The following is a 25,286-nucleotide window of genomic DNA, read 5'->3' on the forward strand; positions in this document are numbered from 1 at the left end:
TTATTGCTTTGTTTGTGGTGGCCATTTTGACTAGTGTGAGGTGGTATCTCATTGTGATTTTAATTTGCATCTCTCTAATAGATAGCACTATTGAGCATCCTTTCATGTGTCTCTGGACCCTCTGTATGTCCTCTTTGGAGAAGTGTCTGTTATGCTAAGTGAAATAAGCCAGGCGGTGATAGACAAATACCATATCATCTCACATTTAACAGGAACCTAAACAACAAAATAAACAAACAAGCAAAATATAACCAAAGACACTGAAATTGAGAACAGACTGACAGTGACCAGAGGGGAGAAGGGAGGGAATTTCAGGGGAAAAGGGTGAAGGGTTTTCAGGAACAAGTATAAAGGACACATGGACAATAACAACGGGGGGTGGGGGAAAGGCAGTATTTGAACAACAATAAAAACTTTTTAAAAAAGAATTAATGTTTTGGATTCCTTTAGATATATTCCCAGAAGTGGGATTGCTGGGTCAAAAGATGGATACACTTTTAGTTTTTTGAGATATATCAATACTGCTTTCCACAGTGGCTGCACCAGTCTGCATTCCCATCAACAGTGAAAAAGGGTTCTCTCTTCTGCACATCCTCGCCAGCACTTGTTTAGTTTTTATTTATTTTTTAAAACATTTTATTTATTTGCTTTAGAGAGGGGAAGGGAGAGAGAAAGAAAGGTAGAGAAACAGCAATGTGCAGTTGCGCCTCATGGGACCCTTGTTGGGGACCTGTTCTGCAACCCAGGCATGTGTCCTAGCTGGGAATTGAACCAACAACTCTTTGGTTCACAAGCTGGTGCTCAATCCACTGAGCCACATCAGCAAGGGCTTGATTTATTGATGATAGCCATTCTGAGAGGTGTGAGATGGTATCTTATTGTACTTTTAATTTTCATTTCTGTGATGATTAATGACATTATGACTCAGGCAAATACCTCAGCCAAGGATTTGATCTCCAAAATATATAAAGAACTCACATGACTCCACTCTAAGAAGACAAGAAACTTAATTTAAAAATGAGCAAGGACTGGAGCAGACACTTCTCCAACAAGGACATACAGAGGGTCCAGAGACATATAAAAGGATGCTCAGTATTGCTAGCTATTAGAGAGATGCAAATTAAAATCACGATGAGATACCACCTCACACTAGTCAAAATGGCCACCATAAACAAAGCAAAAACCAACAAGTGTTGTAGAGGTTGTAGAGAAAAGGGAACCCTGGTGCACTGTTGGTGAGATTGCAGACTGATACAACCACTATGGAAAGCAGTGTGGAACTTCCCCAGAAAACTAAAAATGGATCTGCCTTTTGACCCAGCAATTCTACTGCTAGGATTATGTCATAAGAACCCTGAAACACCAATCCAAAAGAACCTTTGCACTCCAATGTTCATAGCAGCACAATTTTCTATAGCCAAGTGCTGGAAGCAACCTAGGTGCCCATCAGCAAATGAATGGATCAAAAAACTATTGTACATTTGCACAATGGAATTCTGTTCAGCAGAAAGAAAGAAGGAGCTCCTACCCTTTGCAACAGCACGGATGGAACTGGAAAGCATTATGCTATGTGAAATAAGCCAGGCAGTGAAAGACAAATACCATATGATCCCACCTTTAACTGGAACCTAATCAACAAAACAGACAAACAAGCAAAATATAACCAAATACCCTGAAATTGAGGACAGGCTGACAGTGACCAGAGGGGAGAGGGGAGGGAATTTTAGGGGAAAAGGGGAAGGGTTTTCAGGAACAAGTATAAGGAACACATGGACAATAGCAAGGTGGGGATAGAAATTGGAGGGAGTCGGGGAGGGCTGGGGGTGGGCTGGGATGGGGGAAAAAGCAGAAAACTGTAGTTGAAAAACAGTTGTAATTTTAAAAAAATGTTAAAATTGTATCAATTAATATGAAATAATTTATAGTGACAGGAAATATCTTCATATAAAAAAATCAAATTTTTACCAGAATTTTTACTCACACTCTGAAGTTAAACAAGTCTAAGACTTTTCAAGACATATTTTTATGTCTGTAAGATAATCGAACCTATATTGAAGAATTTTTGGTTGTGTGCAACAGAATAAAAAATAAAGTACCTAATACTGTACTTGGTATATAACAGGTACTGTGAAATAACTATTTCCATTTTTGCCATTGTTAAACATATATCTGCTAAAAGCTGACCAGATAGTATATTGACTCCAAGAATGCATATGTATTCAAATAAGACTATACATTGGTGTATGGTCAAGTTGAATTTAAGGTAAGGTGATAATCTATTGGATGGTGATATTATTTTGTACATTTAACAAATATTTATTGAGTACCTACTCTGTGCCATGTATTGATCTAAACATTTTGGGTAAAATGGTCCGAAATGGCCAGTGTGGCTCAGTTGGTTGGAGCACCGTGCTATGACTGAAAGTTTTCAGGTTTGATTCCTGGTCAGGGCACATACTTAGGTATCAGGTTCAATCCTCAATCCCAGATCCCCAGTCTGGGAGCCTATGATCCCTGGTGCAGGCATGTATGGGTAGCAACCAATTGATGCTTCTTTCTCTCATTTCTTCTCTCTCTGAAAGCAACGAAAAAATGTCCTCAGGTGAGGATAAAAAAATTAAAGTGGGGGAAAAATATAACAGGCAGCACTGTTAAAATCACTGATTTAATGGAATTTATATTTTAGTGGTTATGACAACAAAATTCTTCATGTAATGGTAGTTAGGTGGTACATGCATATTGGAAGCACAAGTGGAAAAGTAATTTTTGCAAGTGCATTCATGATCATTTTTGTTCAGAAGAATATCTAGTAATATCTTTTATTTCTTTAAATCACTGTTTCAATTATAATGATTGGTAGTTCCACTTCTGACATGGCCACATAAGCTTCTATTGAACCAATTTTCTAGCAGATAAAAACTATCAACTTTAAATAAAATAGAAAAACAGTTATCTCAAGGTACTGGAGAAAAAACTGTGATTCTGGAGGGTCTGAACACTTGGAAATAAGGAAAAGTACTGGCTGAGTTTCCAACTTTCAAGACTTAGACCCTAAGAGGAAGATTCAGTCTCTACCATGTAAGGTAACTAAAATTAAAAAAAAAAAAGAAAAAGAAAGAAATCTGCAGCTTTTGTAGTCTCAAGGAACTGGAGAAAGACTTTGTGGTAATCTGAAAATTGGAAAGCAAGGGAACATCTAGGAAAAGGTAGAGATAGATAGAGGAAAGCACAAATTCATTTCTGGGAAACAATGAACTCTGCCAAAAATCTCTAGCTGACCTCTGAACTATGCATCTCTGGGGTATACTTCAAGCAGCCTAAGAAAGGATAAATGAGCTGACCTGACTTTTGAGGTATAGTGTAAGAGACAGAGATTAAAGTTGGAGTCCAACCAAGCTAATGGACAGAAAAACACAAATTCTAACATTATTTAGAGAAATGTAATGGAATATATTTTAACAATATAGCATTCACAATGTTTAGGTAACAATATAAAATTTCTTACTATAAGAAGAAAGAGGAAAATGTAACCTATTCATACACATGTTCTGGCACAAACATGCACACACACACAAACACTAACCTTTCAACATAGACCTATTCTGAAAACACCCAGATGTTGAAAATCACAAATATTTCACTGTTATTATAATTATGTTCAATGACATGAAGGAAAATATGCTCTTAATGTTCGAAAATCAGAAACCTCGGAAGAAAATAAAAACAAAAAAAAAAACTTAAAGGTGGAACCATTTGATTATTTTTGTTATTTTTATTTTCTTCTGAGGTACAAAAAAGCAGGCAAAATATAACCAGACACATTGAAATTAAGAATAATCTGACAGTAACCAGAGGGGAAGTGGGATGGGATAATGAGGAGGAATGGGAGAAAGGTTTTCAGGAACTATAAGGGACAAATGGACAAAAACAAGGCTGGGGTAGAATAAGGGGAGGGGGATGGGGATGACTGAGCTGGGGGGTAGTGGTGAGGGAAAAATGCAGACAAATGTACTTGAACAACAATGAAGTAAAATAAAAATAATCAAATGTAAATGTGAAAGCTGAAAAACAGTATGTGAAATTCTAAAAATTTCCTGGATGAGCTAAAAGGAAAGTGGAGATGGAGAATGCACTTGAAGATAAATCAATAAAAATTATCCAAAATCAAGATCAGAGAAAAAATATATACTAAGAAGGAAAGAATGCACTCTCAGGAATCCATGATACTAAAATATTAAACATTCTACCATACAGCTAATTGGAGATTCATACTGGGAAACAAAGAAGAATGAGGTCAAACTTATTTGGAAAAAAAGAATTGAAATTTTCTTAAATTTCATGCAAAACATGAGTTTTATGGATTCATGAAGTTCAATAACTAACAAGCAGTGTAAATATGAATTCTAATGATTTCTCTAAGAACAGTCCATCATTCAAGCATGCATGAATAACATATAGAATGAAGCAGCACCACCTATAAAAATGAAAAAATAAAATTCATCTCTAGGATAAACATCTAAGGACACATTATATCCCACTAAAAGTTGGATGTTGGCCAAATTAAATAGTAGTACTGATGAAAGGATAGAACCCTCAAATGAAAAAATAATCAGCCATACAAATCTCTTAACTAATTGGCAATAATGTTCACCTTGAATGTAGGGTGGTTTAATCAGTCATTATCAAGAAAGTCCCTACATCATTATATACCAGTTGATCAGTCTATATCTTCACATATCCTTCAGCCCTTTCCTGAGAAACCAAAAATATCTAAAGGAAGGATGCTGGTCATCTAAATATTTCTGCATCCAGATTTTCTTTCTTTCACTTTTCCAAAAAAATAATATTCTGTATTGATTACTGTGTAAAGTGATAATACCTACAAAGATTGTCTCAGAGCAGAGCACAGTATCTAAGATAGTTCTTGCTAACAACTCCAGACTAGAATAAAATACATTATAAAATGATTCAACAAAGAATGGATAAAAAGAAGTTGACTTTTTGGCCTGATTTAGTTGCTAAATTCTGGATGCCAAAGTCATTACAAAAACTTTAGACCTGGAGTGATTCTCTAGTGTGAAAAGTTTAACACTATGAGACACCACTTGGATCTGAACACTTTCTTTAAGAACATCAATATTAAAAACAACCTATTTAGAGTATTCTGTGAATCTTAACACCAACTCAAGAGTCAGAAATAATGCCACACCAAAGATCACCATTAAAAATGGAAACAGGAATTCACCTGGTAGCTGGAAAAGTAGAAACAACATGAGTTTTTGCCACTTATGAATCCTTATTTCTAGCACTTAAAATAATGTTTAGCACATAGTAAGCAAAAGAATGACATAAGATAATTTGAGGAATAATACTTTATGTGAGGGGGAACACCAGTGTTCTGTCTTTCCATAAGAGCAACAAATGACCTGGCAACATGGTCAAAGTTTTTACAAAACTATGAAATCTAAGAAAAAAATAAAACAAACAAGGAAAGGCATTGTGAAGAAAGAAGCAGTGCTTTGTAATAAGAAAATACTGTGGCATTTTAAGATTTCTGGCTATCATACCCCACCTGCAGATCAGCAGCTGATTGAAGGACAACCTGCCCTCTTAGTACAGCTAGTAAGTGCCAGAAGGAATAATACAGACCTTATTCTTAAGGAATTTTGCTTGTCTTTTTAGACTTCTGTGTGGATCCCTGAAGTACAGGCACAAGGACTTGCCTTTGTTTTGCTTGACAGAATATTCCTAGATCTGCTGTGATGTTTTGGGTGGGGGTTGTTAGAAAATTTAAAGATGTAAGAATTATCTGCAGCACATTGGGGTAAGAAACAACAGACCAGACAAGCAAAAGACAGGCTAAATGACATGGGAAAGAAGAAGTTTGGGAAAAGAGATAATTTAAGAAATAAGACTTTATTTTGAAGGCATTCATATATACCGGGGAGTGAAGAAGGTCACATACCTGCTTGACACATACTTATAAGAAGCCTGAGAAGACATTATTCTTTTGCATGTGTTTGAACTTACTTGAAACTTCTGAGTCTCTGTGCAAGCCTAAATTGAAGGCTAACACATTTTTTTAAACAGCCTAATTATCATTGAAAAAGGACTCACACACAGAATCAGTCTGAAAACACTTAGAGAGTATATTTTTCTTTCTTTGCTTATAGTTGTTTAAGAAAACTCTGTCAACATACTAGATAACCATTATCCCTGTCTGGTGTGGCTCAGTGGATTGAGTGCAGGCCTGCAAACTGACGGATCACCTCTTCAATTCCCAGTCTAGGTCACAGGCTTTGGTTGCAGGCAAGATCCCAGTTGGGGGTGTACAAGAAGCAACCATGCATTGATGTTTCTCTGTCCTTCCCTTCCACTTTCTAAAAATAAATAAATATATTTTTTAAAAAGATATAAGATAACCATTAAGCTGATAGAACACTGATTTCAGTGGCCACACAAGACAAAGAAAACAGACTTCACAAAAGTAGTTTAGAAAAATCACAGAACAGGCAAGCAAAATTAACCCACATGTAGTAACAAGTAACCCCAGGAAGAGGGAGAAATCATTTCCAGAGTTGCCACATGGACAAAGAATTAAAGAAAACCAGGAGAACAATGTCTCAATAAAAAAGAATATTAATAAAGGAATAGAAATTATGAAGAATTCAAATAGAAATTTGGGTGCTAAAATGTATAATAATAGAGCTTAAAAATTCACTAGATTGTTTTAACAACAGAAGTAAGCAGACAGAAGGAACAATCAGAGAACTTAAAGATAGGTCAATAGAGATTGTCCCATCTGAGGAACAGAAAGAGAAAAGAATGAAGGCAAAAGCACCTGAGAGACACATGAGACACTATCAAGTTTACTTACATACACATGATGAGAGTGGTCAAAGGAGAGGAGGAAAAGGAAAGGGAAGAAAGAATATTTAAAGAAATAATGGCCATAAATTTTCCAGCATTGAGAAAAGTCATGAATCTACACATCAAAGAAGCTGAATGAACTGTAACCACAAATCACTTTAAGAGATCCACACCAAGATACATTATGGTCAAAATTACAAGGGCTCTTTAGCAAGATTAACAATGAATTTCTTTTTAGAAACCACTTAAGCCAGAAAGCAGTAGGTCGATATACTTAAAGTGCTTTAAAAAAAGAAAAATTGAGATTAAATAAACAGTATACTTAATATAGAAAACAACATTGTGATTGTTATAATCATCAAATTTACTAATAAAATAGAACTTAATTATTTTAAGTGCTAAAAAGAAATTATAATTATGTAATGTGATAGAGGTGCTCATTTTCATTACAAAAGCAATTATATAACAATATATAAATATAATCAAATTAACATGTTATGCACCTTAAATTTATATGTTATATATCAAATATATTTCAATTTTAAAAAAGCATTGCTCAGTAAACAAAAACTGAGGAATTTCATCACTAATACAACTGCCTCACAAGAAATGCTAAAGGGAGTCCATCAGAAGGCATATGAAAAAATGTTTTTAAATGGAGTCACATAGGTTAACGTATTATATTGTTAATGTGTTACTCTTGTTTTACTTTACTATGTTATATAAAAGGCAAATACATAAAACAATACTTATAAATCAATGTTAATGAACCCACAATGTATAAAGATATAATTTGTGACAATAACAAATAAAGAGAGAAAAAGATATACCATTGAGATTAAGTTGGTATTAATTAAAACATTCTTGTTATAATGTTCAGGTTATAGATTTAATTCTCAAGTTAATCTAAGGGAAAAACCTAAAATAATGTACAGAATAAGAAACAAGAAGAAAACTAAAAGGCATCATATAAAACCGATTTATCATAAATGAATATAGTAACAGAGAAATCTATGAGGAAATAATATGTATTATATAGGAAACAAATGGTGGAAATAAATCTTTTCTTAACTGTAATGATTTTAAATGTGAATGCATTAAACTTTCCAATTATAAGGGTGAAGTTGACAAAATGGTTAAAAATACATGTCAGATTGTATTTAAATTTTTTTCTCCAAATGCTGTCAATAAAAGATGCATTTTTAGTAAATTTAAAAAATTATTTACTTACTTTTACAGAAAGGGGAAGGGAGGGAGAAAGAGAGGGAGAGAAACATCAATGTGTGAGAGATGCACCGTTTGGTTGCCTCTCACATGCCCCAAATGGGGAACCTGAACTGCAACTTAGACAAATGCCTTGACTGGAAATCAAACTGGCAACCATTTGGTTTGCAGGTTAGCATTCAATCCACTGAGCCACACCAGCCAGATTCATTTTACATCCAAAGTTAAAAACATGTTGAAAGTAAAAACATGAAAATATATTCCATGCAAATAGTAACCAGAAAGAGCTGGGTGGCTATAGTTTAGACAAAATAGTACCTAAGACAAAAGTTGTTACTACAGACAAAGAAAGACTGAATATATTGATAAGAGGCTCAAACCAGCAAGAATATAAAACAATTATAAATATACATGCACTTAAAAACAGAGACCAGGGAGATCTAAGATGGTGTCGGAGTAGGAAGGAGCAGATTTGGCTTTCCTCTGCTCAGGGGAGAAAACCCTGACCAATCTATGGAGTAGAAAGGCAAGCAACCAACATATTTCAGCATTTTTGAAAACAGAGGACCAAAGATTGTGGCAGAAACGAAAGAACAAAGAACGGATCCTAAGGGGAGTGCTACAACAAGGTAGGGTCCCAGGACAAGCGTGTGGTCCTGGGGCTGCAGCCCCAGGCCCGGGGGCCACGGCTGGGTTTACCATAGGGTTAGTGGGAGAGAGCCAGATCAACTGCTCCCTCCCCAGCCGAGCAAGGTCTGAGCGGCTCTGGGAAGAATCCAGGTGCTGGCAAACACACCGGGGTGGTGAGCAGCAGAGGCGGTGCCCTGGATGCGGTGGACACCAGAGCCAAGTCGCACAGCGGACCCAGACTCCCGCAGTCACCGTTCTTGCTGGAGCTTTGGCGGTGAGAGAAGCCAGGCCACTGTGGGGAGCGGTGGGCTCGATGGGGAGGAATTTCTCAAGAGGAAGGAGTGAATAGACACAGACACTGTTTGGGGAATTCACCTAAAGTGATTAGTGGCTCTAGCCTGTATGCTCCCCAGCTGTGAGAGCGCAGGCGCCCGCTCTCGGGAGCACTGGTCGCACCGGCCAGCAGCGGATGGGCCATGCCCACTCGCGGGAGCACTGGCGTAGGTGAGGTGCCTGCAAGGAGAGCATCCCCGCACAGCAACCCACAGCAGTAACCCTGGGGAAAGACCTGACTCGCACACCCAGGGCCCAAGGCTGAGGAGCCAGTGCGAACTCCACGGGCCAAGGAAGAAAAGCCAAACAAATCATCCTTCAGTCTGCCTCATCCAGCAAGAGCAGGAAAACCGGTTTGGCCACTTTGAAACCAAGAGACTTTTTAATTTGATTCTATTTTTTTAACAATTTTTAATTTTTTAAGTTTTATTGTTTTTATTCTCTTTTGATTTCTTTTTCCTCTCTTACCTGATTTCTTGCTTTATTCCTTCCTCTTTCCTGTCCTCCAATTTTATCTCTTCTTCCTTCCTTCGTCTGCCTTTTCTATTTTTTACTTTCTTAAATTTTTTCCTAAATACCTACAAGTGTGACAAAATCCTGGATCGGTGAAAAGACCAAAGTTGAACCCAAAGAAGGGGCATCACAACAGCTGGGACAGTGAGATAAATGTCACTCTGCTATTACAGAGAACCTGCAAGTTATTGCATATTTGTCTTATTATTATTATGTTTCCACTGTTCCTACATCTTTTTTTTTAAACAGTATTTGTATATGCCTCTTATTTTTGTATAGCCTGCTTTGCTAGGCTGGTTTTATTGTATGACCTGACAGCTTTCCCCTGATATCTCTTTCTATACTGTATTACTAATCTACTGTCCATTAACTCACCTGTGGCCCATCAGCACACTACTAGATGTTCTGTACTCCCTATCCATGTTACCTAGATCTCATAGACTCTGCCATATGAATGTTGCCATAATATTATTGTAAATAACTGCTGTTCCATGCAATTGTAATTACTTCACAACACCCTCCCCCCAGATCTTAGCCCATTTCAAAGTTTCCTGGACGCTATTACTGTAGTGGTTAACTCTATTCTCTCACACACTACACCTATTTACTATCCTTTACTCTCACCTTACCCCAGAATCTGACCGCCCACAACCTCTCTGCTTTATAGATCTAACTCACAATCCTTCCTCCCCCAACAAGAGTCTTATCTTCTTTCCATCCTTTCTAAAAATCAGCTAGCTGGGTGGAAGACCACGGTTAACACTATACATAGTGAAAGGATCTCCTATATCTTCCCTACTTGCTACTATTGTAAATAGCATAGAATTCTCTGTTGCTGTCTTAAACCATTTTGTCTTCCCCCTCCAACTGATGACAAAAAAGAATAGGTGGAGGAGGTGAACACCAGGATACCCACTGGAAGAGGAAATCCAACAACAAAGGAACCACTAACAGATAACAGCAGAAGAAGGTGAAGGAGGGAGTAGTTACCACACAAACCTCAATCCAGGACCTATCTGGAAATACAACTAAACAGTAGAGACAGTACCCAATACAAACAACTGAACAAGATTTCTTTAAACCTTGTACACACAGAAGAACCAGCTTCAACACAACATGCTCTCACCAGCACAGCAAAATAGAGAAGGTGGTGGACAGAGTGACCCACATTTAACCAGCTGGCGGGAAGGAACCACCAAAGAAAGACTCAACAACAATCAAAACCCAAAGGCAAACACAAAGCCAACTTAAACGACAGCCCAAGACCAGAGAGCGTGGGGGGTCAAGGAAACAGCACCACTGAAACTCACTGCTACTCTACTAAAGAAGTTCACATCATAAACCCAGGGAGCCAGAACAGATCAATATAAGAAGCTGAGGCGAAGAAGAAGAGTCTCACAAACAATGGGAAGACAAAGAAATAATCCCCAAATGAAAGGAAAGGAGGAAGCCTCAAAAAGAATGCTAAATGAAACAGAGGCAATTCAACTATCAGATATTGAATTCAAAGCAGTGATTGTCAGGAAGCTCAATGAGCTCACAATGAGCTACGAGAGTCTACAGGGAAGCTACAATGAACTCAACAAAAACTACATCAGCATATAAAAGGAAATAGAAACTCTCAACAAGGGCCAAGAGGAAATGAAGAATACAATTTCTGAACTGAAAAACACAGTAGAAAGAATGAAAAGCAGGATCGATGAAGCAGAAGATCGGATCAGCGAGCTAGAGGACAAAATAGAAGAAAACACCCAGAAGGAGCAAGAAAAGGAAAAGAGGCTCAGAAAGAATGAAGAGGGATTAAGAGAAATGCAAGACAATATGAAACGTAATAATATCCACATAATAGGGATACCAGAAGGAGAAGAAGAAGAACAAGGGATAGAAAACCTAGTTGAACAAGTGATGATGGAAACTTCCCTAATTTGATGAGACAAAAAGTCACACAAATCCAGGAAACACAGAGAGTCCCAATCAAGAGGAACCCAAAGAGGCCCACCTCGAGACACATCATAATTAAAATGGCAAAATTTCAAGACAAAGAGAGAATCTTAAAGGCAGCAAGGGAGAAAAAGGAAGTAACATACAAGGGGGCCCCAATAAGGCTAACAGCTGACTTCTCAATGGAAACACTCCAAGCCAGAAGAGAATGTCAAGAAATAATCCAAGTAATGAGAACCAGAGGCCTGCAACCACGACTACTTTACCCAGCAAGGCTCTCAATTAAGATAGAAGGCCAAATAAGAAGCTTCTCAGACAAAAGAAGTCTAAAAGAATACACCTCCACTAAACCAGCTCTGCAAGAGATGCTGAAGGGACTGCTTTAAGGAAAGAAAGGAAAAGAGAGAGTGAGAGATGATCACACGTACATTAAAGGCAATGAATAAGTACCTATCAATAATAACCTTAAACGTAAATGGATTAAACGCTCCAATCAAAAGTCATAGAATAGCTGATTGGATAAGAAAACATGACCCACACATATGCTGTCTACAAGAGACCCACCTCAGGATAAAAGATCTGCACAGGTTGAAAGTGAAGGGCTGGAAACAAATTTTCCAAGCAAATGGACAGGAAAAAAAAAGCCGGAGTAGCAATACTCATATCTGACAAAATAGACTTCCAAAGAAGGACAATAAAGAGAGACCCAGAAGGTCATTTCATAATACTCAAGGGAAGAATTCACCAAGAAGACATAAATATTGTAAATATATATGCACCCAACATAGGAGCACCCAAATACATAAAGAAAATCTTAGAGGACTTCAAGAAAGATATGGACAGAAACACAATTATTGTGGGGGATTTCAACACCCCTCTATCAAAAATGGACAGATCTTCCAAACAAAATATCAACAAAGATATTGAGGCATTGAACAATACAGTAGACGAACTGGGTTTTACTGATATTTACAGAACCCTCCAGTCCAAAGAAGCTAAATACACATTTTTTTCAAATGTACATGGAACATTTTCAAAGATTGACCACATGATAGGACACAAAACAAGCCTCAACAAGTTCAAAAAATTGAAATCATACCAAGCAATTTCTCGGATCACAAGGGACTGAAACTAGAAACCAACCCCAAGGAAAAAAACCCAAAACACTCAAATTCATGGAGATTAAACAGCATGTTATTAAACAATGAATGGGTCAAGAATGATATTAGGGAAGAAATCAAACGGTTTTGGAAACAAATGAAAAGGAACTCACAACAACCCAAAACTTATGGGACACAGCCAAGGCAGTCCTGAGAGGGAAGATCATAGCAATGCAGGCCCACCTAAAAAAGTTAGAAACATTTCAAACAAACAACCTAACCCTACGTCTACAAGAACTCGAGGAACAACAACAAAGATAGCCCAGAGCAAGCAGAAGGAAGGAAATAACCAAGATCAGGGCAGAATTAAATGACATAGAGACTAAAAGCACAATTCTAAAGATGAATGAATCCAAGAGTTGGTTCTTTGAAAAGATAAACAAAATCGACAAGCCTTTAAGCAGACTCATCAAGAAAAAAAGAGAGAAGACCCAAATAAACACAATCAGAAATGAAAGAGGAGAGATTACAACAGATACCACAGAAATACAAAGGATTGTAACAAATTACTACAAAGAGCTGTATGCCAAGAAATTTGAAAACCTAGATGAAATGGACAAATTTCTAGAAAAATATAACCTCCCAAAACTCAACAAAATGGAAGCAGAAAGCCTGAACAAACCAATAACAGCAAAGGAAATTGAAGCAGTAATCAAAAAACTCCCAACACACAAAAGCCCTGGACCAGATGGTTTCACAGGAGAATTCTACAAATCATTTAAGGAAGAACTAACACCTATCCTTCACAGACTATTTCAAAAAATCCAAAAAGATGGAAGACTCCCAAACTCTTTTTATGAGGCCAACATCATCTTAATTCCAAGACCAGATAAAGACACAACAAAGAAAGAAAACTATAGGCCAATATCGCTGATGAACATTAACGCTAAAATCCTCAACAAGATACTGGCAAACCTCATCCAACAGTACATTAAGAAGATCATACACCATGACCAAGTGGGATTCATTCCAGGTATGCAAGGATGGTACAATATTCGCAAATCAGTAAATGTAATACATCACATAAACAAAAGCAAAGACAAAAACCACATGATCATATCAATAGATGCAGAAAAAGCATTTCATAAGGTACGGCACCCATTTATGATAAAAACACTCAGTAAAGTGGGAATAGAGGGAGCATTCCTCAACATAATAAAGGCCATATATGAGAAACCTACAGCCAACATTATACTCAATGGGCAAAAATTAAAATCTTTTCCACTAAGAACAGGAACAAGAAAAGGCTGTCCACTTTCACCACTTCTATTCAATATAGTACTGGAAGGTCTAGCCACAGCAATCAGACAAGAAAAAGAAATAAAAGGCATCCAAATCGGAAAGGAGGAAACAAAACTGTCACTGTTTGCAGATGACATGATAGTGTACATAGAAAATCCTATAGACTCCGCCAAAAAACTGCTTGACCTAATAAATGAATTTGGTAAAACAGCAGGATACAAAGTCAATATCCAGAAATCAAAGGCATTTCTGTACACCAACAATGAAACAGCAGAAGCAGATATCAAGAAAAAAATCCATTTGAAATAGCAAAAAGAAAAATAAAATACCTAGGAATAAACCTAACCAAAGAGGTAAAAGACCTGTATTCAGAAAACTACATAACACTGAGGAGAGAAATCAAGGAAGACACAAACAAATGGAAACATGTACCGTGTTCATGGATTGGAAGAATTAATATCATCAAAATGTCCATACTACCAAAAGCAATTTACACATTCAATGCAATACCTATTAAAGCACCAATGGCATATTTCACAGACATAGAACAAACACGTCAACAATTTATATGGAACCATAAATGACGCCGAATAGCTGCTGCAATTTTGAGAAAGAAGGGTAAAGTAGGAGGGATCACAATACCTGACACTAAACTATACTACAAGGCCACTGTAATCAAAACAGCCTGGTACTGGCATAAAAACAGGCACACAGACCAATGGAACAGAACAGAGAGCCCAGAAATAAACACAAGTCTCTACGGTCAATTCATATTTGACAAAGGAAGCAGCACCATAAAATGGAATAAAAATAGCCTCTTCAACAAATGGTGTTGGGAGAACTGGACAGCTATGTGCAAAAAAAAATGAAACTCGAGCACCAACTTACACCTTATACAAAAATAGATTCAAGGTGGATAAAAGACTTAAATATAAAGCGTGACACCATTAAAGTCCTAGAAGAGAAGGTAGGAAAATCTCAGATATTTCACGCAGAAACTTTTTTACCGACTTGTCTCCTAGAGCAAGGGACATAAAGGAAAGAATAAGCAAATGGGACCTCATCAAAATTAGAAGCTTTTGCACCGCTAAAGAAAACAGTATCAAAATAAAAAGAGAACCAATTGTATGGGAAAACATATTTGCCAATGATACCTCAGACAAGGGTTTAATCTCCAAAATATATAAAGAACTTACACAGTTCCACTCAGAAGACAAGTAACCCAATTAAAAAATGGGCAAAGGACTTGAACAGACACTTCTCCAAGGAGGACATACAGAAAATCCAAAGACACATGAAACGATGCTCAATATCGCTAGCCATCAGAGAGATGCAGATTAGAACCACAATGAGATACCACTTCACACCAGTCAGAATGGCCATCATAAACAAAGCAACAAACAACAAGTGTTGGAGAGGCTGTGGAGAAAGGGGGTCCCTAGTGCACTGTTGGTGGGACTGCAGACTGGTATAACCACAATGGAAAGCAGTTTGGAACTTCCTCAGAAAACTAAAAACGGATCTGCCTTTTGACCCAGCAATTCCATTGCTGGGACTCTATCCTAAGAACACTAAAACACCAATACAAAAGAACCTTTGCACTCCGATATTCATAGCAGCACAATTTACAATAGCTAGGTGCTGGAAGCAACCTAGATGGCCATCAGTAAATGAATGGATCAAAAAACTATGGTACATTTACACAATGGAATTCTATGCAGCAGAAAGAAAGAAGGAGCTCCTACCCTTTGCAACAGCATGGATGGAGCTGGAAAGCATTATGCTAAGTGAAACAAGCCAGGCAGTGAAAGACAAGTACCACATGATATCACCTTTAACAGGAATCTAAACAACAAGACAAAACAAAACAAAAACTAGCAAAATATAACCAAAGACACTGAAATAGGGGATAGTCTGACAGTGGCCAGAGGGGAGAGAAGAGGGAATTTCAGCGGGGAATGGGTAGGGATTACAGTTACAAATTTGGAGGACACATGGACAAAAACTAGGGGTGGGGGGCAATGGGGCGAAGGGGGGGGTTGGGTGGGTGGGCTGGAATGGGAGTAGGGGGGAGAAAACTGTACTTGAACAATGATTAAAAAAAAAAACAGAGACCAAAAAAAAAATGTAAGAAGAAAAACTGAAGGGAGAAAAAGAAAGATCTATAATGATACTTGGAGACAATGCCCTATTTTCAGTAATGTATAGAACAACTAGACAGAGAATCAATAATAAAATAGAAGACTTGAACACTATTATAAAGCAAATAATCCTAACAGACACATGTACCACATCCCATTCCAAACAACAGTAAGGGCATTTTTTCCAGTGCACACAGAGCATTCTCTGGAATAGATGTTTTATCGGGCTTCAATACGTGAAAATTAAATACCACACTCACCATTAAGCAAACAATATATCAAAGAAGTAATTACAAATGAAAATAGAAAATATTTTGAGAAGAGCAAAATGAAAACTTAACACACCAAAAATTATGGGAGGTATGCCCTGACTGGTGTGGCTCAGTGGATTGAGTGCCAGCTCATGAACTAAAGGGCCACCTGTTCACTTCCCACTCAGGGCACATTCTTGGCTTGTGGTCCAGGTCCCTGGTAGGGGGTGTGCAAGAGTCAACCATGCATTGATATTTTTCTCCCTCTCTTTCCCTCTCTCTAAAACTGAATATATTTTTTACATTATTTGACATAGCAAAAGCAGTGCTTATAGGGAAATAACCTAAAGAAGAAGAACAAACTAAGCCCAAACTAGTGAAATAAAGGAAATGGTAAAGATTTAAATGGGAAGAAACAAAATAGAGCATAAAAAACCCCAAAGAATTACAAAGACTTGAAGTTGATTCTTTGAGAAATCAACAAACTTAATAAACCTTTAACTAGAGTGACTGAAAAAAAAGAGAAGACACAAATCATTAAATTATGAATGAAAGTAGGTTGAGAGCCATTGTTACCAATGCTACATATATTTTTAAAAGATTATAAAAAGAATACAATAAACAATCGCACTCCAGTAAGTCAGATAAGATGAATGAAATGGACAAATTCCTAGAAACACACAAACTACCAAAACTGACTCACAAAGACAAGGAGAATCTGATGAGACTAATAACAATAAAGATACTGAATCATTAATCAAAAAACCTTCAAAGAGAGAGTCCAGGATCTGATAGCTTCACTGGCAACTTTTACCAGACATCTAATGAAGAATTTACACCAATTCTCCAACTTACAAAATAGAAGATAAGGGAATACTTTGTAACTCATATTATGAGACCAGCATTATCCAGAAACTAAAATCAAATAATGACATCACAAGAAAAGACAAGTATGGACCAATATCACTTATGAATAAAGATGCAAAAATTTTCAACAAAATATTAGCCAACTCAATACAGCATCATATGTCATCATATGCTACATGAAGTATCATATGCTTCAAGCATCATATACACCATGACCACACAAGATTTATCCCAGGAATGCAAGGGTAGTTCAACATAAAAAAATAATCAATATAATGCATCATAGTGATAGAATGAAGATTAAAGAAAACCATGACCATCTTATCAATTGATAAAAAAGATAACAAAATACATCACTCTTTTGTGATAAAAACACACAACAAACTAGTAAGAGAAGAAATTTCCTCACCATAATAAATCACATTTGTGAAAACGCATGGTTTATATACTAGTTGATCGTGAAAGAATGAAAAATTTCCCATTAAGATCAAGAAAAAGAGAGGATACCTGTTTCTTTACTTCCATTCATTGTTGTACTGGAAATTCTATCTAAAGCAATTAAGCAGGGGAAAAAAAACTATAGAATTCATGCACAAAATGATAGATCTAATAAATGCTTTCAGAAAAGTTGTAGAATACAAGATTAACACATGAAAACCAGTTTGGGTTCTATACACTAATAGTGAACAATTCATAATTTAAATTAAGAAAACAACTTCACTTACAAGACCATCAAAATATCTCGACTAATAAGAACTTTGATTATAAAAAGGAATGATGTACTGAAACATGCTACAAAATGTATGAATGTCAAAAAACTATGCTAAGTGAAAGAATTCAGACACAAAATGTCACCTATTTTATGTTTCAATTTATATGAAATATCCAAATTAGCTAAATGCAACAACAAAAAAGCAGAGTAGAAATTGTCAGAAGATGGATGAGGGGAGATTAAAGAGTGATTGCTTAATGGGTAATGGTTTCCTTTGAGGATACTGAATGTTTTGGAACTAGAAAAAGTGATGGTTTCATAATACTGTAAATGCAGTAAATACCATTGGGTTGTCCAAAATTATTAATTTTATGTAAATTTTACCCCATAAAAATAATGTATGTAACACTGAAGGCATTATCATCATCACCACAATTACTATGGAAAATGTTTCCCAAATTTCACTTTCTTTAAAATGTTTAGATTAGAAGGAGAATAATAAGAGCAAGGGATAGAAAACCTGTTTGAAAAAGTAATGACAGAAACCTTGCCTAATTTGATGAGAGAAAAAGTCACTCAAGTCCAGGAAACACAGAGAGTCCCAATCAAGAGGAACCCAAAGAGTCCCACTTTAAGACACATCATCATTAAAATGGCAAAATTCCAAGAAAAAGAGAGAATCTTAAAGGCAACAAGTGGAAAACAGGAAGTAAAGTGGCCCAAATAAGACTAGCAGCTAACTTCTCATTGAAAATGCTCCAAGCCAGAAGGGATTGGCAAGAAATATTCCAAGTAGTGAAAAACAAAGACCTGCAACCAAGACTACTCCATCCAGCAAGGCTCTAAATTGAAATTTTAGGCCAAATAAGGAGTTTCCCAGACAAAAGAAGCCTCAAAGAACATACCTCCAACAAACCAGCACTACGAGACATGCTAAAGGGTTTGCTTTAAGAAAAGGAAGCAAAAGAGTGAGAGAGAGAGGTACAAAGGAAGTAAAATGGCAATGAATAAGTACCTATAAATAATAACCTTAAACATAAATGGATTAAATGTTTCAATCAAAAGATATAGAATAGCAAAATGGATAAAAAAATGATCCACACATATGCTGCCTACAAGAGACCCACCACAGAACAAAAAACCAACACAGACTGAAAGTGAAAGGATGGAAAAAAAATGTTCCAAGCAAATGAACAGAAAAAAAAGGTGGGGTAGCAATACTCATATTAGACAAAATAGACTTCAAACCAAGGGCCATAAAAAGAGACCCAGAAGGTCACTTCATAATACTCAAGGGGGGAATGCATTAAGAAGATATATATCTTATAAATATATATGCACCCAACATAGAGGCACCCAAATATATAAGGAAAATCTTAGAGGACTTCAAGAAAGATATTGACAGATATTATAGTAGGGAATTTTAACACCCCACTCTCAAAAATGGATAGGTTTTCCAAACCAAGATATTGAGGCATTGCACAATGTCTTAGTTCAGGTTGTCAAAGTCATTTTCACTGGGGGCCACATCATCCTTGCAGTTGCCTTCAAAGGGCTGAAACAATTTTAGGACTGTATAAATGTAACTACTCCTTAACTATTAAGGGATTGAAATTACATTTGGCCCTTTGAAGGCAACCAAGAGGCTGATGTGCCCCACAGTGAAAATGAGTTTGACACCACTACCCTACATCAAATAGAGTTAACTGATAAATCTAGAACCTTTCACCACAAAGAAGCAAAATACACATTCTTTTTCAAATGCACATGGAACATTTCCAAAGATAGACCACATGATAGGACACAAAACAAACCTCAACAAATTCAAGAAAATTGAACTCATACCAAGCATTTTCTCAGATCTCAAGGGACTGAAACTAGAAACCAACCCCAAAGGAAAAAAAACCCAAAACATTCAAAATCATGGAGATTAAATAGCAAGCTATTAAACAATGAATGGGTCAAGAATGAGATTAGAGAAGAAGTAAAAATTTCTGGAAACAAATGAAAATGAACTCACAACAATCCAAAACTTAGGACACTGTGAAGGCAGTCCTGTGAGGGAAGTTCAGAGCAATACAGGCCTACCTAAAAAAGTTAGAAATATTTCAAATAAACAACCTAACCATGCAACTACAAGAACTCAGGGAACAACAATAAAGACAGACCAGAGCAAGTAGAAGGAAGGAAATAACCAAGATCAGACCAGAATAAAATGACATAGAGACTAGAACCACAATTCTAAGGATCAATAAATCCAGGAGCTGGCTCTTTGAAAAGATAAACAAAATCAACAAGCCTCTAAGCAAAAAAAAAGAGAGAGAGAGCGAGAGATAGGACCCAAATGAACACAATCAGAAAGAAAAGAGGAGAGGCTACAACTGATGCCACAGAAATACAGAGGACTGTAAGAAATTGCTATGAAGAACTGTATGACAAGAAATTTGAAAACCTGGATTAAATGGACAAATTTCTGGAAAAATATAATTTTCCAAAACTTAATGAAGAAGAAGCAGAAAGCCTGAACAGATAAAAAAAAACAGCCAATGAAACTGAAGTAGTAATCAAAAAACTCTCATCACACAAAGCCCCAGACTGGATGATTTCAGAGGAGAATTTTACAAAGCATTTAAGGAAGAGCTAATCCTTATCCTTCAAAGACTATGCCAAAAAATCCAAGAAGACAGAACACTCTCAAACTCTTTTTATGAAGCCAGCATCATCTTAATCCCAAAACCACATAAAAACATAACAAAGAAAGAAAATACAGGCCAATGTCACTGATGAACATAGACACAAAAATCCTCAACAAAATATTGGCAAACCACATCCAGCAATATATTAAAAAGATCATAAACCATGATCAAGTGGGATTCATCCCAGGGATGCCAGGATGGTACAATATTTGTAAATCAATAAATGTAATACATCACATAAACAAAAGGAAAGACAAAAGTCACATGATTATATCAATAGATGAACAAAAAGCTTTTGATAAGGTACAACACCCTTTTATGATAAAAAACACTCAGCAAAGTGGGAATAGAGGGAGCATTCCTCAACATAATAAAGGCCATAAATGAGAGACATACAGCCTACATCATACTCAATGGGCAAAAACTAAAATCTTCCCCACTATGATCATGAACCAGAGGAGGTTGTCCACTTTCACCACTCCTATTCAACATAATATTGGAAGTCCTAGCCACAGCAATCACACAAGAAAAAGAAGTAAAAGGTATCCAAATTAGAAAGGAGGAAGTAAAACCATCATTGTTTGCAGATGACATGATAGTATACATAGAAAATCCTATAGATTCCACCAAGAAACTCTTCAATCTAAAAGGTGAATTTGGCAAAACAGTGGGATACAGTGAATATTCAGAAATTGAAGGCATTTTTTGTACACCAACAATAAAACATCAGAAACAGAAATCAGGAAGAAAATCCCATTTGATATAACAATAAGAAAAATGAAATACCTAGGAATAAGTCTAATCAAGGAAGTAAAAGACCTGTGTACAGAAAACTACACAACACCAAAAAAAGAAATTAAGGAAGACACAAACAAATGGAGGCATGTACTGTGTTCATGGATTGAAGGAATTAACATCATCAAAATGTCCATACTACCAAAAACAAATTATAGATTCAATGCAATCCCTATTAAAATGCCAGTGACATACTTTACAGATATAGGACAAACATTTCAAACATTTATATTGAACCATAAATGCCCCCAGATAGTTGCAGCAATTTTGAAAAAGAACAAAGTAGGAGGGATCACAATACCTGATACAAAACTGTATTACAAGTCTACTGTAATCAAAACAGCCTGGTACTGGCATAAGAAGAGATACATAGATGAATGTAACAGAACACACAGACCAGAAATAAACCCAAGTCTCTGTGGTCAATTAATATTTGACAAAAGGTGAAGAAGCATAAAATAGAGTAGAAATACCCTCTTCAACAAATGGTGTTGGGAGATCTGGACAGCTACATGCAAAAAAAAAAAAAAAAAGAAAAGAAATTTGACCACCAACTTACACCATACACAAAAACAAATTCAAGGTGAATAGTAGACTTAAATATAAGCCTTGACACCATGAAAGTCCTTCAGGAGAACATAGGCAGGAAAATCTCAAGATATTCCATGCAGCAATATTTTCACTGATATGTTTCCAAGAGCAAGGGCCATAAAGGAAAGAATAAACAAATGGCATCTCATCAAAATAAAAAGCTTCTTCATGGCTAAATAAAACATCATTAAAATGAAAAGAGAACCAACCATATGGAAAAACATATCTGCCAATGATTCTTCAGACAAGGGTTTGATCTCCAAAATATATAAAACCTCACATGAGTCCACTCCAGGAAGACAAACAATCCAGTTAAAAAATGGGCAAAAGACTAAAGGGACACTTCTCCAAGGACATACAGAGGACCCAGAGACATATGAAAAGATGCTCAGCATCACTACCCATCAGAGAAATGCAAAATAAAACCACTGAGACACCACTTCACACCTGTCAGAGTGGTCATCATAAACAAATCTACAAACAAGTGTTGGGGAGGATGTGGAGAAAAGGGAACCCTAGTGCCTTGTTGGTGGGACTGCAGACTGGTGCAGCCACTGTGGAAAACAGTATGGAATTTTCTCAGAAAACTAAAAATGGAATGGCCTTTTGAAACCTGCAATTCCACTGTTTGGATTATATCCTAAGACCCTGGTAACACCAATCAATGCACCCCAATGTTCAAAGCAGCACAATTTATAATAGTCACATGCTGGAAGCAACCTAAGTGCCCATCAGTAAATGAATGGACCAAAGAACTATGGCACATTTGCACAATCCAATACTATATGCAGCAGAACTAAAGAAGCAGCACCTAACTTTGGAGACAGCATGGATGGAAGTGGAGAAGATTATACTAAGTAAAATAAGCCAGGTGGTGAGGGACAAATACCATATAATTTCACCTTTGATTGGAACCTAATAAAAACAAACAAACAAACAAGCAAAATATAACCAGAGACACTGAAATTAAGAACAATCTGACAGTAACCACAGGGGAGATGGGAGGGGCTAATGGGGGATAGGGGGAAAAGGTTTTCAGGAACAACTATAAAGGACACATGGACAAATCTAACAGGTGTTTGGATCAGGGCGAGAAAGGTGGGGATGGCTGGGTTGGGGGTAGTTGTGGGGGGAAATGTAGATGACTGTTCTTGGACAACAAAAAAAAAACAAATAACATGAAATTAAATGCTTAGATTATGAGAGAGAAAATAAGTAGACTAAAATTTAAAACTATAGTCAGCATCATTTGTACATATATGTTCTTGTGTTCTCTCTCTTTTCTTTCAGATTATGTCTGGCCACTACCTAGGTATTTGTGCCCCGTCTGGATTTCTTTAGATGTTTTATTTTCTACAGCATCCATCATGCACCTCTGTGCTATCTCGCTGGATCGGTATGTAGCAATACGTAATCCTGTTGAGCATAGCCGTTTCAATTCGCGGACTAAGGCCATCATGAAGATTGCTATTGTTTGGGCAATTTCTATAGGTAAATAACTTTCTGGGCCATTAGAATTGCAACGGCTATGCTCAATACCTTTGGATTATGTACTGTGAACAACAAAGAGACATCAACTGGTAACATTTGTGTGTAATCGGGATTGTTATATTTAATAATTATTCTTAACCTATTTATCTGACATTTAGGTTAACAATAAAGAAGAATGTAATGTATATGAGTATTTATGTGAAAATTTTCTACTTATTATGCTAAATTATTTTATGCATCAATATGCCAATGAATTCTGCAACACAGACACAAAACCTTTAAGATGTTTAAAAAGATTTGAAGATGACAAAGATATGTGACAAAATCTAAATTAAAAAATGTAACATTTAAATGTTATAAGATATCAATCTACCCTAGAATATTAATCTTAACATTTTTATTGTATTTCCATATGTTCTTTAGTGGAAATATTAACAGTGCAATAGGAATTTTCATGAAGTAAACATGCCGAATTTATGCTGTTAATCACCTAAAATATACTATTTCCTCTTAATTTTCAAATATCTCCTTGGATTTTGGTTATTGAAAAAGAAAAAAATCTCTTGATTTGTTTTAAGATTTGGGGGAGGTTGAAGAAGAGAAATGATCACCTTATTGCTTGTATTTGAAATATTCATAAATGCTTTAACAATGCTAATATTCAAGACACACAATTTAACCAATTGGAATATAAGAGCTTTTACAATTCTCTTACTTTTCTTTTTCTCTCTTGCAGTTGGAACTTACATATTTAGTGTCTCATTAACTAATTCTTTTTTTCAAGTTATTCTTCTGTAAAAGATTCTGGTAAAGTTTACAATCTTCTCTGATGTCATCTAAAGATTTTGACTTTGGGTTTATCTATAATATAAATTGATCTAAGTTTTAAGATTTTCTATTATAGGTGAATGCATGCACACACACTTTTGGACAAAATACAGTGATACTTATATCACAAAAAGTGAATATATATACACAGTTTGACCTACATACTCAAGTGTTCACAGATTTTGCCTCCTCTACCCTGAAGAACTCATCTGAAAAATGCCATTTCTTATGGTGCTTACAAAGGAAATGCACAGCTAAATTAAATTAGAATATTTAGGGCACCAGCTTCTAATAGTGAGTCTTGCACTAAAAACAACTAAAATATGAAAAAATACCATAATCATCATGAAGCTAATAAGATAGTGAAGGATCCAGAAAGAGACACAAATCCAGGAAAAATTATCATGGCTTTTGGTTCATTCTGCCAGTGATGCATTTGTAAACCTGAAGCTGTGGCTGACAAGTTAAGAAGCTCATTTTACAAACTTATGAAGAGAGGAAAACCATGGTAAGAATATAGAACCTGGCAAGGGTTAAACAACTTGAACTTATTTTTTTGGATACCAAAGGTCTGTATACTAGAAATAAGGATGGGCCAGTGTTAAATCACCCTTGTTACATTCAGGCCTGATTCAAGTCACCTATGTAAATAAGAAAAATCTTAGTCTGAGAATTGGATTAATGTGATTTTACATTGTTTATGTCTCTAAATTTTTTGATATAGATGAAAAAGATCATCATCCTAGTGTTCAAATTATTTCTTTCAATAATTTTAATTACAGTGACTGGAATACAATAATAAACAGGTGAATAAAGAGACAAGACAACATGGACCAGATACAACAAAATGAAAGGTAATAAAAATGAACCCAGAGTCACTCAAGACAGTTGAATTACCGACATAGACTTTAAACTGACTTTGTAATTTGCACATAGAAATTACATGCTGAGCTTAAATATTTCAGCAAGAAACTGCAAACTATAAAGAGTGACATTTAAGA

The 25,286-nt window shown here is 36.2% G+C and overlaps 1 protein-coding gene across 1 annotated transcript in view; it reads left to right on the forward strand.

The window, feature by feature from the left end:
• Positions 1-23,465, forward strand: part of LOC114505338 (5-hydroxytryptamine receptor 2C) — a 175,841-nt gene extending 152,376 nt beyond the window's left edge. The window contains exon 3 of the mRNA XM_028523226.2: positions 23,257-23,465. Coding sequence (XP_028379027.2) covers positions 23,257-23,465 — 209 coding nt within the window. The remainder of the gene's footprint in view (positions 1-23,256) is intronic.
• The last annotated feature ends 1,821 nt before the right edge of the window (positions 23,466-25,286 follow it).

The sequence above is a fragment of the Phyllostomus discolor genome, chromosome X, assembly GCF_004126475.2.
Source record: "Phyllostomus discolor isolate MPI-MPIP mPhyDis1 chromosome X, mPhyDis1.pri.v3, whole genome shotgun sequence".
In the NCBI taxonomy this organism is placed as follows: Eukaryota; Metazoa; Chordata; class Mammalia; order Chiroptera; family Phyllostomidae; genus Phyllostomus; species Phyllostomus discolor.